Raw genomic sequence first — 15,510 nt, 5'->3', positions numbered from 1 at the left:
GGAGTGGACCGACTTTCCTATAATGACCGTTTTAGAGATTTCCAGTCACGGAGGTCAATTTTTTTTTGGTGGCATAATATCATCAGATGATCCCACCCGCTGTGGTTGCAGCGTGAGGCAGTGTCAGACATTTACTGACTCCATCATATTCCTTTTAAAGCCCTTTATTTACCAGGGCTACGGTATCTCTTTCGCATTTGACCCTGGTATTTCGCAATGACACAATCAAGTATATTGTCATCAAAAGATGATGATATAATGATAGTTTCTTTGCATAACAAGGTGTCAATATTTTTATGGGCATCCACGTGATCTTGATGCCACTTTTCGAGTTAGTTTACCAAGTCCTTGTATGTATATTAGTGCATATTTTCTGCTGATCTTCTATAGTTATTATTGTTGTAAGAACACGTGCATTGCATGACATCAACATGTTACATTGTGTACGCATACTTTAAGCTTTGTGAACTTAGACATGTCCGTTTATGTTTTTTATTTGTGTTCGATTCATATTTTATGTATCATCATGTCATGTGTCATTCTTGTTGTTTTTTCGTATTTCGTTTTTCGTTATAATATTGTTGACATTCTGATTTTTTGTAGTGTTATTTCTTTATCATTGAATTTATTGTCAACTCGTGTCAGCCCTTTTTTATAAGCCTCAGAGCTCCCGCACATTGCAGAATTTTTTTTTCGGCTAATAGTTAGATTGGGTTCATAATTTTCAGTATAGAGTAGAATGGATTGCATTCACGATTACCTACCTTCAAAATAAAATGTCAGCTAACTATATCGGCCGATATTTTGTCTGTTGTGTTCGAAGGCTTAGATAACTATTTTGTTTTTAAAACACTATCATCTTTGCTTTGCTGATCATCCATCCTAAATCCGATCTATCCTATTTCTTTAGTATTATTTTATTTATCAAGTTTTAGAGGTTTTTCTTTGACATTTTTTGCTTCATCCCCATTGATAATATAAGTAACAAATGAAATATATTCATCGTGTTGTCCCCAGGGTCCGGAGTCGGCACTGAATTCAAACCCGGGTGGCGCCGCGAAGCCGCCGCTCATTAACTCATTCGAGCTGGACCGGTGTTTGGACCGGTAAGTTATCATCTGCCTAGCTTTTTCCCAACTATGGAGTAACTAAGTGCTAATGTTTTACATGGAGTGGCTGCATATCTGATTTCCTCATGTAAATTACCTGGGTTATACGATACCCACTGGTAAAATGGGTTGTCAGAATGTTTGGCTACTGACTAGTGATAGCAGAAGCAGTGACATCACAGCCGGAACCCAAAGCCTAACCTGTTTTATGAGGCACCGAGGAACTCTTCATCACGTGTTTGGTCACATAGTGAAACTACCATGGTCCTAACGAATCATGTGAACTTTTGACATCTTAGACAGAATTTCTTCAGCCTCAATTACTCAGCCCATCTTTTTGCGCAAAGATGGCAAATAAAAGACAGTTTGTTGTAAATTCCCTCTGTTTCCAGGGAGGAGTCCGGCAGGTGGGGCGGCGAGGCGGCGCGGCGACGCCGGCGCAGCTCGCCCCCGCGCCGCGCCTCGCCCCCCCGCGATCATGAGCCTCTCGCACTTGCACGGGTCAGTAACTACTTGCAACACAATTCTTCTGTTTCATTCATTACTGTTCTTGGTGTCTTCTGCAGTTCCAGCAGTTTACAGTGTTTTATGTACACAAAAATATAGACTGGCTTCATGACAGATGTTCAAAAATTCATCATACATCGTCTACTAAATAACACTAGTTCAGAATAGACCATGGAGTTACTTGTCGGTTTGTCTCCAGAAGACCTTTGAATTTGAGTTTGAAAAATAGAGTTTGAAATTCTGGTCCTGGTCAAGGGCGGGCGTTTTAGGGGCTGTCTGTTTTTTGTATGTAACTATTACCTACATTTTATAAATGAATCACATTTTTTTATCATCAATGACGTTAACAGGCTTCAGCACCAACATCCCCGCAAGGGTCAGCGCACTCGAGCCCGGCGCCCGTGTCGCCTGCAGGGAGCGCGGGCGCAGCCGGCGGGGCCCGCTCGCCACTGCCCATGGTGGCCCCAGACCTGTTGGCTATGCAGCTGCTAGACCAGCATAAACAGCTCCAGGCGTTGATGAAGCAGCGCTTGTTCCATCAGCATCATATGCAGAAACAGGTAAATGATAAAGAGAGGTATTGAGATTGCTTGAGTGTGTGGATGGACTCAAAGGGGATTACTAAAGAAAAGAAAGACGATGTTAAAGACGATATTGCTGGAAAAGATTTAATTATGTGAGATGACGTTAGATAGACAATATACGCAGCGCCGATCGAAGGATTCTTATTTGGTCAATTTAAGTCACAGTCTTGCCGACATGCCTTATGCCGTCGATCTTCACCACTGCCGCCACAGAATTTCAGATCATTTAAAGAATATTTAAAAGAGTTGAGCAGCAGTTCTTGACGGGTCTCATAGAAATAGCTTTTCATCAACACTGTTTAAAAATGTCACAGGTACCAGAAGAATTGAAATATGGATTTTCGGAGGCTGCTAAGCGTCAGTTGGAGCAGTCGCGGCTGCAAGAACAGATCAATCTCAACATCCTGTCACAATCCCATCTGCCGCCGCCAGACACTTCACCAGGTCAGTACCGTCAACACTTTGATTATTACAAAAATATTTATTTATTTTAATTTATTTAAGTATAATCTTTAATCTTATAATAATCTTTAAGTTTTCCCTATTATTCAGTGTCTGTTTTATTCGTATCTGTGTTTATGTCTCTCTTTGTTTAGTCTTTAACATCTTCTATAATAGCATCAAAGCCATCCATCATAATTTTCACTTCACGAGTAATATATACACTATTGCATATACCCTTACAAAATACAAGACTCTCAAAGTGCTGTTCCATCCAGGTTCCCTGCAGCAACAGCTGGGAGCTCAGCAACAGCAGCTGGTGCAACAGTTGCAAGCGGTGCAACGCCAGTACCTGATGCATGGACCGCTGTCCGTGCCACCGAATGCTCCACCAGGTATGTTGGACACTTCTTTGTAATCTTCAACTGTTGTATTATTGGTAAAAATATCTATACCAGAACCAGGATATCGGAACGGTCCTGGTGGCCTTGTGGGAACTAACCTCAAAAGAATAAGGGGGTGGGTTCGATTCCAGGTCAGGCAAGTATCAATGCAACTTTTCTAAGTTTGTATGTATTTCTAAGTATATCTTAGACACCAATGGCTGATAAAAATGTGAAGGAAAACATCTTGAGGAAACCTGGACTATAAAGTCTGAAACCCGCATTGAGCAAGCGTGGTGATCAATGCTCATCAATCAATCCATCAATCCTTCTCCGTGTGAGAGGAGGCCTGTGCCCAGCAGTGGGACGATAAAAAGACTGTAACTGTATCAGATAACGTTTGTTTCCAAAGCTTCAGCTTCGGCTTATAATATCTCTTCATAACTAAAATATTTAAGATTGTAACTGTATTATGATTAGTCACAAGAAAACGATAAGCCGTGAGTTTGCATTTTTGCGTGAGCTATTTATGACAAGAAAAAATATGCCAATAATGACATTACATAGTTTTTATAGCTTTTCATGATAATAAGTTGTAAAGTTGTTGTAGGTTCTTGCTTTTCTTTATTGGTTAAATGATTATATGATTAATATGTAATATGATTTGTTCCACAAGGTTTGATGCTATGGGGCAGTGAGATGGAGGAGCATCCTCTGTTCGGGCGCGGCGTCTGCAAGTGGCCCGGCTGTGACGCCCTCGCTGAAGATTATCAGGCATTCCTCAAGTGAGTGAACCAACCCTTTTGTTTTTATTTATGTTTTTTCAATATTATCACTTAGATATCTTATGTATTGGGGATCAAACCAGTTCCCTGAGTAACATGACAAAGCTTGGTAAGCCAGGATCAGGCGTTTTATTTCGGATTATCAGCAAGGACGCCAATGACTGATTGCCTTGGGAAGAAATACCGAAACAAAGTCCAAGAATCACTCCTGTGCTCACTTGACCTGGCTTTTTATCTAAATCAGAAATTGGTCATAAACTAAACATTTATGTTATTAATCAGGACTTGAACGCAACCAGGTTACCAGAGTTACCCGTTGGTAGGACAGGGTCAGGTTTCTTGCCTGACCATCTATAACTTCTGCCAACGATTGCATTAAGAAGAATCACAAGAACAAACTCAATTGGATGCACAATGGAGGTTCTGTGATCGTTCAACCTGCCTTTCAATCACCAGCTGTAATTACTCATATGCTTCCCTAGGCACCTGGAAGCAGCTCACACACTAGACGACAGATCAGCGGCACAAGCTCGGGTGCAGATGCAAGTAGTGGCTCAGTTGGAGCTTCAGCTGCGGCGCGAGCGTGATCGCCTCGCCGCCATGATGCGTCACCTGCATGCTGCGAGGGACACTACGCATCATACGCCTAAGCATCCGCATGGTTTGTGTATACACCTAGTAATAGATGGATTTTCAGCTATATTTTCTATGTTTTGATGAGCCAAATCGAAAGGCTTGCGACTCTCAGGAGGGATCAGGTGAAGGACTTAGACTTTTACGTGTTCCTTATGGAAAGGAGAGGTCTTAATTGTTAAGAAAACTGTCAGCTATATCATGACAATTTGCACAACCAGCAACCTGTAATATGCTATTTAAGTTGTCGTCTTCATTGCTGAAGCAGTGTTTATCTTGAGAGGCTTCTTCTCTATACTGTTATAGATTGTTTGATACTTTTGTACCATAATCAAGAAGCAGTTTTATTCGCAGTTTAGTTGTTACTAGATGACATTATTTTTACTAACGAAACACAAATTATCATAGATTGGAGTCTAACCTAAGTTAATGTTCAACGGTTTCTTAATGGAATAGATTTTTCAGGTGGTGCATCTGAAGGAGCATCTCCCGGGCCGGTTCGGCGCCGTGTCTCCGATAAATCTGGCGTCGCCATTGCTGGAGGTAACTATCTTCCACAATTAACATTGACTTTTACGCACACACAATAATTTTGTGCGACCGATCCATAAAAACTTTAAAACATAATGGGATAGTTTTGATTTATTTTCAGACTTTAGAGTTACGCTATAACTATAATTTCTGTCTTAAAGGTCTTCCGTATATGCTCGAAAGAGCTGGATTAGATGTGCAACAAGGTAATGTTAAATAGAGAATATAGAAAAAAAAACGCTTCTTTACTGTTAAGTACTGTAGTATGAATCTTTCGCAATTTAGTGGGTATAGTATATGTATTTATGTTAGTAAGAGTACATTATTTATTAATATGTAAATTATGTATGTATTTCAGAGATCCAACGTAACCGGGAGTTTTACAAATCAGCTGACGTGCGACCGCCATTCACATATGCATCGCTTATTCGACAGGTTTGTACTTTCAAAAGCTTTCGACTAAGTCAACATCAGTTCATGCTAAACTAATAATACATGAATGTTATTATAATAAGGAACTATTTTTAAACTGTTACTAAAACGCTGTCGTTTTTTAGTAAAACTTACATTTGGGTAACATTTTGAAAGAAAGCTATGAACAAAAATTGGGTGTCCCACAGGGGCGTTTATTATTATCCCACAGGGGTCCAAAAATTTTACAAATGTTTTGATAGGATATGCCATCTTCAGGGACCCATGCTATGAAAATCATTTAATATAAGCAACCTATAACTTAAATAAATGCCGTGTAGAAATACATATACGCGCAGAAATGGATTGTTTTAGGTTAATAGTGAGAGCAAGAAAGCAACACATCAAATGTGGAAATTAATCAGTAAAAAGTTTTTGCACGAGTTCAGTATAGAAATACTCCATAGAAAATATATTAAGCATACATTTATCACATTCCAGGCTATAATAGAATCTCCAGACAAGCAGCTGACCCTGAACGAGATCTACAACTGGTTCCAGAGCACATTCTGCTACTTCAGACGTAACGCAGCCACTTGGAAGGTATGTTCTGACCTTTAAACATTTCTTACCACTTACAAGAAAAAATATTGTCAATCAAAATATTAAAGTACAAAAAATAAGTAGTACAGAAAATATTGTTATTATTAAAAATTTTGAAGACTAAAGAAAATCTATACATATAATAAATCTGTAGAAAAGTAATTTTTGTACATTGAAGAAATTGGCAAAAAAAATAGCCAGCATGTTAAAGGATAACTAACAGAACCCATTTCCATCATTTTTGTCATTTTTGTCTGTTTGTCTGTTTGTTTGTTCTGGATTCACGTAAAATCTACGAATTCAATGCAGACAATGCTTATATACAAAAATTCTACGTAACTTGGGGTATTACTTAGTTTTTGTTTCATCGAAATCGATTCACTCTATCAAAAGATATGATTAATTTTGTGAATTCAAGATGTAAAATATTACGACACGCAATCTGTTTGTCAAAACTGTACATTTGAATGTTGTACTTATATTAGTTGATCGGCCTATTATTAACCTTTACACAGAAAATCACACCTTCATAAGTAACTTCGGAAGAAAAAAAAAATATGAAAATTGTGTTTAGCCAAGGTTAAAGTAGCTCCATCTGTGGTAATCTGTGTTAAATAAAATACATAAAATTTGTCAAAGGAGCGAGGTGGTAAATGACAATAAATTACCATACATTCTTTATAGAGGATTATTATTTCAACAGATGGAGTTGTGTATTTCCGTAATTCACCATATTTTAACACGTAGTGTAATTTTTCGATAGACATTTCAATAGTGTTTGTCAGTTTGCCGTGCCACATTAAAATCCAAATATAATTATTACCTTGATGAAAGGAAAATAATAGTTCTCAGCCAAATTTAAAACGGTGCCATCTAAATTATTTTTTGAACATTATGTCAAAAATGGTGACTTTAGTATAACAATTAATTATCATTTAAAGTTACAGATGGAGTTTATATCAGGATGTTTTCATAAACATAGTTTAGCTTATCTTCCACTAATGTGGTGGCCTTAAAACAAATTACTTTGAGTGAGTAGTATTAAGTAGACCTTCATTATTTTTTCTGATGCAAAATATGTAAACTTAATCCTAGAAGAAAGGAGGATCTGTCTCTCGCAAGCGCTGCTAAGCGTGAGGTAGGTAGGTAATGTAGGATTCTGTAGCTTTAAGAACAAGCCCAGATACAAAGAGCAGATAAGAAATGGGAGCTTTTTCGATTTAATACCATCATCATCATCATCATCAGCCTATCGCAGTCCACTGCTGGACATAGGCCTCTCCAAGTGCACGCCACTGAGTACCATTTAATACCATACACACGTAAAATGCTTTATGCGTCTGAAAACGTACAAATTGCGCGTCGCATTCCAGAGACATGCTTACTTTCAACTTCTGATCACAAATACACTGGTCACGATTACGAACAGTCTCAGTAAGACCCGAGCCAAGTCTAAAAAAACACCTTTTATATAAAACTACGTTTGATGTCATTCAATCGCAAAGACAGAATTGTTTTCTGTTGCAAATCCTATCCACCTGTATCCTATCCTAATCCAGCATGCATTGCAGGTGTGCATTGCACAAAAACCAATGGTATCCTATTCGAGAAGTCAAAAGAGTCGACCTGCCAACTTCAGCTTTTGCGCTAAGCAAGTGTTCTTAATAGTACCATCAGAATTACATTCATCGTTGAATGAGGTGAATAAATTTTCAGAAACCACAATAACAGTAGGAGCCAAAGCATATGATCGCTTGGTAGAGCTCTGATTGGCCCCAGGTGACCAAGTCAGGTCTGATTTAATCGTTCATCAGATCTTTGAAAGTGTTTCGGTGGATACTTACTGTCGTCCTGTGTGACACATAATATGGTATATAAAAGTCCTCCGCAAGAGCGAAATTTTCCCCGTGTGCGGTAGTGACGCACAGTATACAACATTATGTTTCTTTCGATTTGCTGGCTCCACCAAGAAATGACAAATTGCAAGCGTACATTTTGAAAATCTTGGCAAAACTGCAGGTTTCAAGTACGAACACATGAAGTGGACTCTCACAGATACGTACATTTTGCCTATTCGTGAACTAATGCAAACATTTCCGTGGAGTCCCGGCTTAGGCCTCCCCCACATTAGGCGTGCGCGATCCTCGGGCGTGTGAGTAGCGCGGGCGTCGCGAGCACGCGTTGCTCTCCTTGACGTTTAACTGCTAAGGCGTTTAGCGGGCGGCGGGGATAGCGGGCGAAGGGGCAAGAACGCAACTCGAGCGCCGCGTGCTCGCCGCGAGCGCGTCGCTTGCACTCTTCACACATGCCGCAGGGCAGCAAAACGCGACGTTCATGCAGCGTGCTCGCGACGCCCGAGGATCGCGCACGCCTAATGTGGGGTCAGCCTTACCATAGTGAGTAAGTGCACAGAAAATCCCCGTCGTACAAGTGTTTCTCCCCAGTAGTGAAACTATCCTACCCTATGCGCCTGCTGATGATGATGACTCATTTTATCATCCATCCAGCTATTCCCCAACTATGTTGGTGTTGGCTTCCAGTCACCGAATCTGTTTGAGTACCAATATTTTGCTTGGAGCGACTACCTATCTAGCTACCTTCAATCCAGTCAACTACGCAAGACGATATCCATGGTGAAACTGACAGACTTTCTGGCTTCTGATTAGTCGCAGCAGCTGCAGAAAATGTGCAAATGACAGCTTTGTCAGACTCAAAGCATATAGACATAGATTATAACTGTTTCCTGTGAAAATTACTTAGGGGAGACTGGGGCTGGTAGTGACAGGGGTAGGTTGTTACAGTGGCAACGGTGGCGAAACAGAGAACGCTATACTGACGTCAGAAAGAGACAAATACTCCCGCCGCGACCGGCTACTACACCGCAAGAGCCAGTGGCGCTAACGTGTTTATGTGAGGAGCACGCGCGTGCTGCCATTAAAATCGCAGGTAAGTAAAATTTTGAATTTTTAGTAATTTTGGTCTAAAACCGATGTTCTATACAAATGGAGATGTCTCTGTCGTGTTATTTACGCACTAATTCTTTTGTTTTGTGATGAATCTACGATTTTACAACTATAGTATGTTTCGTTTTCGCTACATAACCTTAAATGCGCAGTTTTGGTGTCGGGGCTAAAGTGACATTTGCTCGGGGTAGGTTGTGATTTGTCACAACCTGCCCCATAGTATTTTGTTGACTGATATATTTTGTGCTACATAATATAATGTTTTTTTATAGGATGAGGACGTATAAAAGAAAATCTGAGCGTGGCAACATATCTAAAGATGTATACGAACAAGCAGCAGTTATTTTAGAGGAGGATAAAACTAAAAAAGTTCGCGGAAATCAGCTGTTTTAACAGACACTCCCGAAAAAACTGCGTTGGCGCTGGAACAGAGTAAGAAGAAGGAAAATAAACCTAAAAGTGGAAAGTCTACCAAAGGGCAAAAAACAGGAAAGAAAAATGACCAAGGAAATACCAGTAAAGGAAAGAAAATAAAGGAACAGGAAAGCTTTCTGTACAGAGAAAGGTATTACACGAAAGTGATGAAGAAAGCGAAGAAGACGGTTATTTTGTCTGATTTGTTGTGATCCTTTGATCCAAAAATCTGGTGAGGAATGGGTAGAATGTGTTGTTTGTAAGAATTGGTCACATGTGAAATGTGTTAGGGTAATATTGTACATTATGTATGTTTGAATTGTGAAAGTGACTGTTCAGACTACAGTGACTGAACTCTGATCTGTTAAGTTTTTCTTTAAGAATCTGATTTTTTTAAGAAAGGTTAATTTTGGTATTTTTATTAATGAGTCATAATACTATTCGTTTTGTTTATTTATACTTATGTTTTGTTAAATACAGAAGTTTATAAGTTTATAGGTCAGAAATTATTCATAAATATTATTTTCACGAGGTGTAAAACCAAAAAAAAAATTGATTTAAATTTTAGAATATAACATGTTTTTGTGTCCACGAGGAATAAGACTGCTTTAAGCATTATTACTATTGTCATTTAAATTAAGTAAGAACTTAATTGTGATAATTATTTCTAATAAAAACTCTTGTAATACGCTTGTGTTTTGTTGTAACTACTTACCCCTTGTAGTGTCACAACCAGCCCCCAAGGCGGGGTTGAAAGTGACACGTCTCTTTTTTTAGAATTCATTGATTTGTGTCGTTTCTATTTATCTCTTACATAAAATTCATTTTAAATTAAAATCTTGAATAGTTACTTAATCAAACAAACCTGTATTCAAGTAAAACAATCAAATCAATAAAAAATTATAACACTTTGAAATAAAAATGTCACAACCGGCCCCAGTCTCCCCTACGCACCATACGTAATAATTTTCCAAATTGGCTGACTAGATCCAGAGATATTCACAACGTCACAAACTTTACTTCTTTTGTTTAGATAAATGGTCACTTCCACAACACAACCTTGATCAATGAATCTATGCGACTGCTAAGTGCTAATCCTAATTATACTGTCACGTGAAAGAATGCACCTACGGGATAAGTAATATTTTGACTATTCTATATTGCCCACGCAGACGAAGTTGCGGGCAACAGCTAGTTAGAAAATAAATGTGTAGATTTTAGATATACAACTAATATTTTCTTTTTGAACGATATACTGTTTGAAATGCAAAGAGACAAGGTAAATGTCGTTTATTTATGTTTATTCGTATTTTATATTTTTGATGTCAATTTTCAATTGGACAATAAATTTTTCAGTCGATTTCAGTGATATCGTCGATTTCAGTGATATCGTTCCTCTTGAAGATTGACCATCAACAATCTATGATAAGCCTTTAGATGTATTCTATCATATGACTAAGATATTTCAGTAACTGTAACTATATAAATGTTTGTGTACAACGACGATGCGCTATGGTATTCATCCCAAAATTACTATCTACGAGTCAGCTTCTGTTAAGCTAAGTTTACACTAAGAAAAACCATGAAGATAAAATTTGCATTCGGAACAGTGGCCAAATTAACAGCCTTACAAAGGGAGATCGAAATAGACATCGTAAGTCATATTGATAGCCCTCGAAAACTAGATCAAGATAGATGCTGCCTTGACTTAATCTAAACTTAGCTGAACACAGAAGACTCTTCTGACGTATCAAGTATAGTTGACCAATACAAAGCTTGCATAGCGCATCGTCAAACAAGTAAAGACGCAAATAAAGACGCGTTGAGTGGCGACACAGAACGCAGTTCGTCACAACCTGTCGCTGCACAAATGCTTCATGCGAGTGGAGAACGTGAAGGGCGCCGTGTGGACGGTGGACGAGGTGGAGTTCTACAAGCGCCGCCCGCAGCGCGCCGCGCACGCGCATCCGCCGCCGCTGCACGCCGGGTACTGCCCGCGATCAATAGCCCCACACCACACTATACAAATTACACTTACCAATTTTACAATAACACTTTTTTTGAAACTTTACACTTTTGCAGAAATTTTACATTACAAAAAATGTTGCAAGTTGACACTTTTACAATTTACTCGTTGACACCTATACATAAAACACTTTACATGGTTTTACATAATCTACAGTTGAGCATGAAATTCTTCCAATTCTTCTAACAATTTTACATTTCACTACATTCATACAACATTAACAGAAAATACTTCTCAATATACTTTCTATTGAATTTACAATCACTACTCCAGCCATAAAGACCTATTCTGTCAAATATACTTCTTTCACGGTTAACACTATTGCTTCACTAACACTTACATAATAATTACTAACACTTACACTATACAATTTACTTCATACTATATTTTTTTTAACTTGACATGCCCGACAATCAATGTTACTATACAGAAATTACTTTACAATTTACACTTTTACAAAGTTTACAAAACAATTTTATACTCTCACTGCACATACATATCTGAAAAATATAACAATATCTGACTTACACGAACCTTTTTATTGAACAAAATATACAATTGCTATTATTGCAACTTTACACAAATAAACTCTAATATTTTGAAAACCAGTTTACACTAAAACTCAACAAACTTAACACAATCTACAAAAAATATTGACTTCGAATTTCTTACAAAGTAACACAAAAACTGGACACACAAAGAAAACTTATAACAAATTACACTCGACATAGACACAATACAGATTTGTCACTAAACTCTATAAACAATTTGAACAAGCAAATCATTAAAACCGATATTTATTATTTGTGTATTGTATTTTCTATGGGCCCTAGTTGCCTGAATTAAAGGAATAAATAAATAAATAAAAAAATTATAAACGTTTCACATTAGCTGAAAATATTTTACTTGACTATATGACTTCTACTTCAGAAATAAATGATCCTATCTATCTTAACTTTTGAAGTAAACAGTTGAACGAAATGGCTGATATACTAACAAATTATCAGATAGTTCTTTGAAAATGTAACAATCTTAAGAACCATTAAAAAAATTTAACATCTTATGTAAATGTTACCTTCATTGTAACTTGATTCAATTCCATTCTTTTTGGTACAATAATACACTTCACCCTAACATACACTACACAGTTTTCGGTACATTTTAATCTTCTCTTAAATATTTTCTATCTAACCTAGCGGTGTATCTAACTCTTATTGTGTAAATAAACGTTTTCATCTCGTTTCAGATTTGAATCTGTAATTATTTGTGTAGTGAGCTCTGATCATTGTAAGTGGCATTATAACGCGCTAGTTATAACGTCACCAATTTGTAAGGTCATGTATTTTTCTGTATTTAGGATTTTTGTGTGTGTACGTGGGTTTCGGCACAACGGTGAATAACGTTTTCTCGCTTGCCTATTAACCTCCCATCCTAAACCTTCCTTCAGGGTTTCCGGGGCTTCATATCCTGCATGGTACGGTGTTCCATTCCACGACGATCTGATTGTGCTTTCATTGTCTGTTTTGGATTTTTAAAATTAGATTCATAACAATGAAAGCACAAGCATTAATTAAGAGACTTGGAGATTTTTGAATGACTGTGATAGTTATTAAACGGCGATGCAATTATAGAACGCTATCCGGACCAACCTGTCACTGCACAAATGTTTCGTGCGGTACGAGGATGACTTCGGCTCTTTCTGGATGGTGGACGACGCTGAATTCGTGAAGAGACGGCACCTGAGTCGAGGCCGGCCGCGGAAGTATGAGCCGGCAGCCGGCCCGCCCGGCCACAACCCGCCACAGTAAGGGCGCCGCGATACACACGCGACCGTCCAACGAATCTACTTAGTTACGCTTTCGAGATGTCTGTAACTGGCTACAGTAAACACCTGTCACTGAATCTTACAATCAATCAGTACATTTAGAACCATTTGTTTTAATATATTACCCTTAAAAGCCAATTACGAACATCAGCACAACAAAAGTGGACTAAGAACAAAAATGATATTTAGATGTCATAAGATATTTTCATTAGCTAAATCTGACGAAATGTCGACGTATTTGGTTTCTTAAAACGATAAATGTTACAAAATGCGATCTTTTTACAAAACGTGAGTCGTTGGACGATCGCGTCCAAATAGCGTTAATGTATGTGAGAAAATTAAAACCGAGAATTATCGTGATATTAGTTTTACGAGAGATAATCCTCGGTAAACACACTAGATTTGATGTTTCTGACCATTATTGTAAAGTGTTTCACCGTGTAAGCTTAGATTAATTCAACATGTCATGTTAGTCTGTAACTAGACACGTGTTTATAATAGCGGATTATGAACACTGTGTGTGCTTCTGTTTTTGACAACAAACCTTTTAAAATATCACTTATTTTTCAATAAAATATTTCTGCAGATAATATCATCTATATATACCTACAAAAATATAAGCACACACAAGTATTATAGACTCCTAGAGTGCGAAGCTATAGCCGATTGTTTTGCAATAGTTTTTAACATCACATTAAAGCAAATAACTTGTTTAATAAATTAGCTTAAATCATAATTTTGCTAATGTAATTACATGGAATATTTTTGATTTACATTTGACGAAACTCCGGAGCTATATCGATGATTATAAACGATGTTTATTTTTACAAAGACTTGCATGTATTGCATCTAATACGAATTATTGTAAAGGATCGTCGTTGGATACCCAAGTAAGATTAAATATTACATTTTAATCTTTTACTATTCCCAATCTTTAACATTTGTGCATGACTTCCCCAGGTAAGTGTTACGCTTCCGCTTTGCCTGTGCATTTTTGTCGCATGATAATTAAGATTTTTTCTATTTTTATCTCAATAAGCTTGCCTTTTTTCCATTTTTCTATTTTTATATTCTATTTATCTTTCTCTATCATACATACATTCACACACTCACTGAAACACTTTTCATATAAATTGGACTTTAATTCAAAATTATACACTCCACAAAATAAACACAAGACAGAAATCACTTAAATTAGTATTAAAATGGTTATAAGTTATTTTGGAAGAGGTCTGAAATGGCCGGGGTATGATTTTTTATTAATTTTCTTTCCATTGAAGATCAGTTCCAATAAATGAAATTAATCATTAGAGCTAAAAAAATATTAAAAAGCAGTAATTAATTTTGAAAATATTGTTTTATGATTTGCAAGTTCTACAACAGTGAATATTCTGACAGGTTCATGGGAGCTCAGAGTCCTCCAATGATGACCAGTCCCCACGGGTATAGCGAAGCCCTCAAAAGAAACCTGCAGGTATGGTACAATGTATGTGACCTAATTTAAACTAACATAATTCTTAAAGTAGCCAATATTTGAACTAATATTAATCACTGACATGAAAATAAATATAGAGGAAGAGGATGGCCAAAGTAGTGATGGAGAAAATTTACCACTGAATAAATCGAAGAATATGAAATTCGTACAATCCTCCAATACGCAACTTTGCCGTACAAAGTAATTTCTTACTTTCATCTACTTACTTGCTAGGAATTTCACGTTAAGACAAGTCGTTTTTAGTTTCCAGAAATCAACAATTATTTGGTATTTTTGTATAATCATGAGTGTATTTGTTGCTTTCAGGGCATGATGGAAGATTGTAACCTGTCATACATGTCTGGAGAAGACCATATGATGCAGTCAGAGGACTATCCATCCTCACATGATGATTACAGGTAATATTTTGAGTTTTAATTTTGAGAATTAATGGTAATATATTTTGAGTTTACCTAAAATTCCATCTAGCAACCGCCTATGCGACATTGATAAATATCTTTAGATGTATAAATAAATTTATTATTTACAAATAGCTTTTTACAATAACTTAATAATAAATATATATACAACATACAACTATTACCTAATATATACACTTACTATAAATAAAAATATAAATAAATGGTTATTTCTTGCAGAAGATACATCTTCTTGATGTGAACATTTGCCTTTTAACCCTTTCTAAAACGAAAACCTTCAAATCTCTACTTAAATATTCAAAAGAATGATTAATCCCTTTATTTATAAGCATAACTACATGATATTCTGAAATTTATTTATAATATGACATCTTTATTTAC

The 15,510-nt window shown here is 37.0% G+C and overlaps 1 protein-coding gene across 13 annotated transcripts in view; it reads left to right on the top strand.

Moving 5' to 3' along the window:
- Positions 1-15,510, top strand: part of Foxp (Forkhead box P) — a 60,298-nt gene that overhangs the window by 41,865 nt on the left and 2,923 nt on the right. For 5 of the 13 annotated variants that reach the window (XM_049849790.2, XM_049849791.2, XM_049849795.2 and 2 more), the window contains 14 exons: positions 1,018-1,106; positions 1,502-1,610; positions 1,967-2,176; positions 2,515-2,644; positions 2,920-3,036; positions 3,701-3,809; positions 4,292-4,470; positions 4,899-4,985; positions 5,135-5,179; positions 5,332-5,408; positions 5,886-5,987; positions 13,022-13,194; positions 14,614-14,701; positions 15,017-15,108. In XM_049849790.2, coding sequence (XP_049705747.1) covers positions 1,018-1,106; positions 1,502-1,610; positions 1,967-2,176; positions 2,515-2,644; positions 2,920-3,036; positions 3,701-3,809; positions 4,292-4,470; positions 4,899-4,985; positions 5,135-5,179; positions 5,332-5,408; positions 5,886-5,987; positions 13,022-13,194; positions 14,614-14,701; positions 15,017-15,108 — 1,607 coding nt within the window. Of the gene's footprint in view, positions 1-1,017; positions 1,107-1,501; positions 1,611-1,966; positions 2,177-2,514; positions 2,645-2,919; positions 3,037-3,700; positions 3,810-4,291; positions 4,471-4,898; positions 4,986-5,134; positions 5,180-5,331; positions 5,409-5,885; positions 5,988-11,202; positions 11,352-13,021; positions 13,195-14,613; positions 14,702-15,016; positions 15,109-15,510 lie in introns of all 13 variants that reach the window. The other 8 variants (XM_049849792.2, XM_049849794.2, XM_049849796.2 and 5 more) reach the window with 8 other exon arrangements.

The sequence above is a fragment of the Helicoverpa armigera genome, chromosome 26 (genome assembly GCF_030705265.1).
Source record: "Helicoverpa armigera isolate CAAS_96S chromosome 26, ASM3070526v1, whole genome shotgun sequence".
NCBI lineage: Eukaryota > Metazoa > Arthropoda > Insecta > Lepidoptera > Noctuidae > Helicoverpa > Helicoverpa armigera.
Note: the sequence above shows the minus strand (reverse complement) of the source record. Positions and strands in the feature narration are given on the sequence as shown.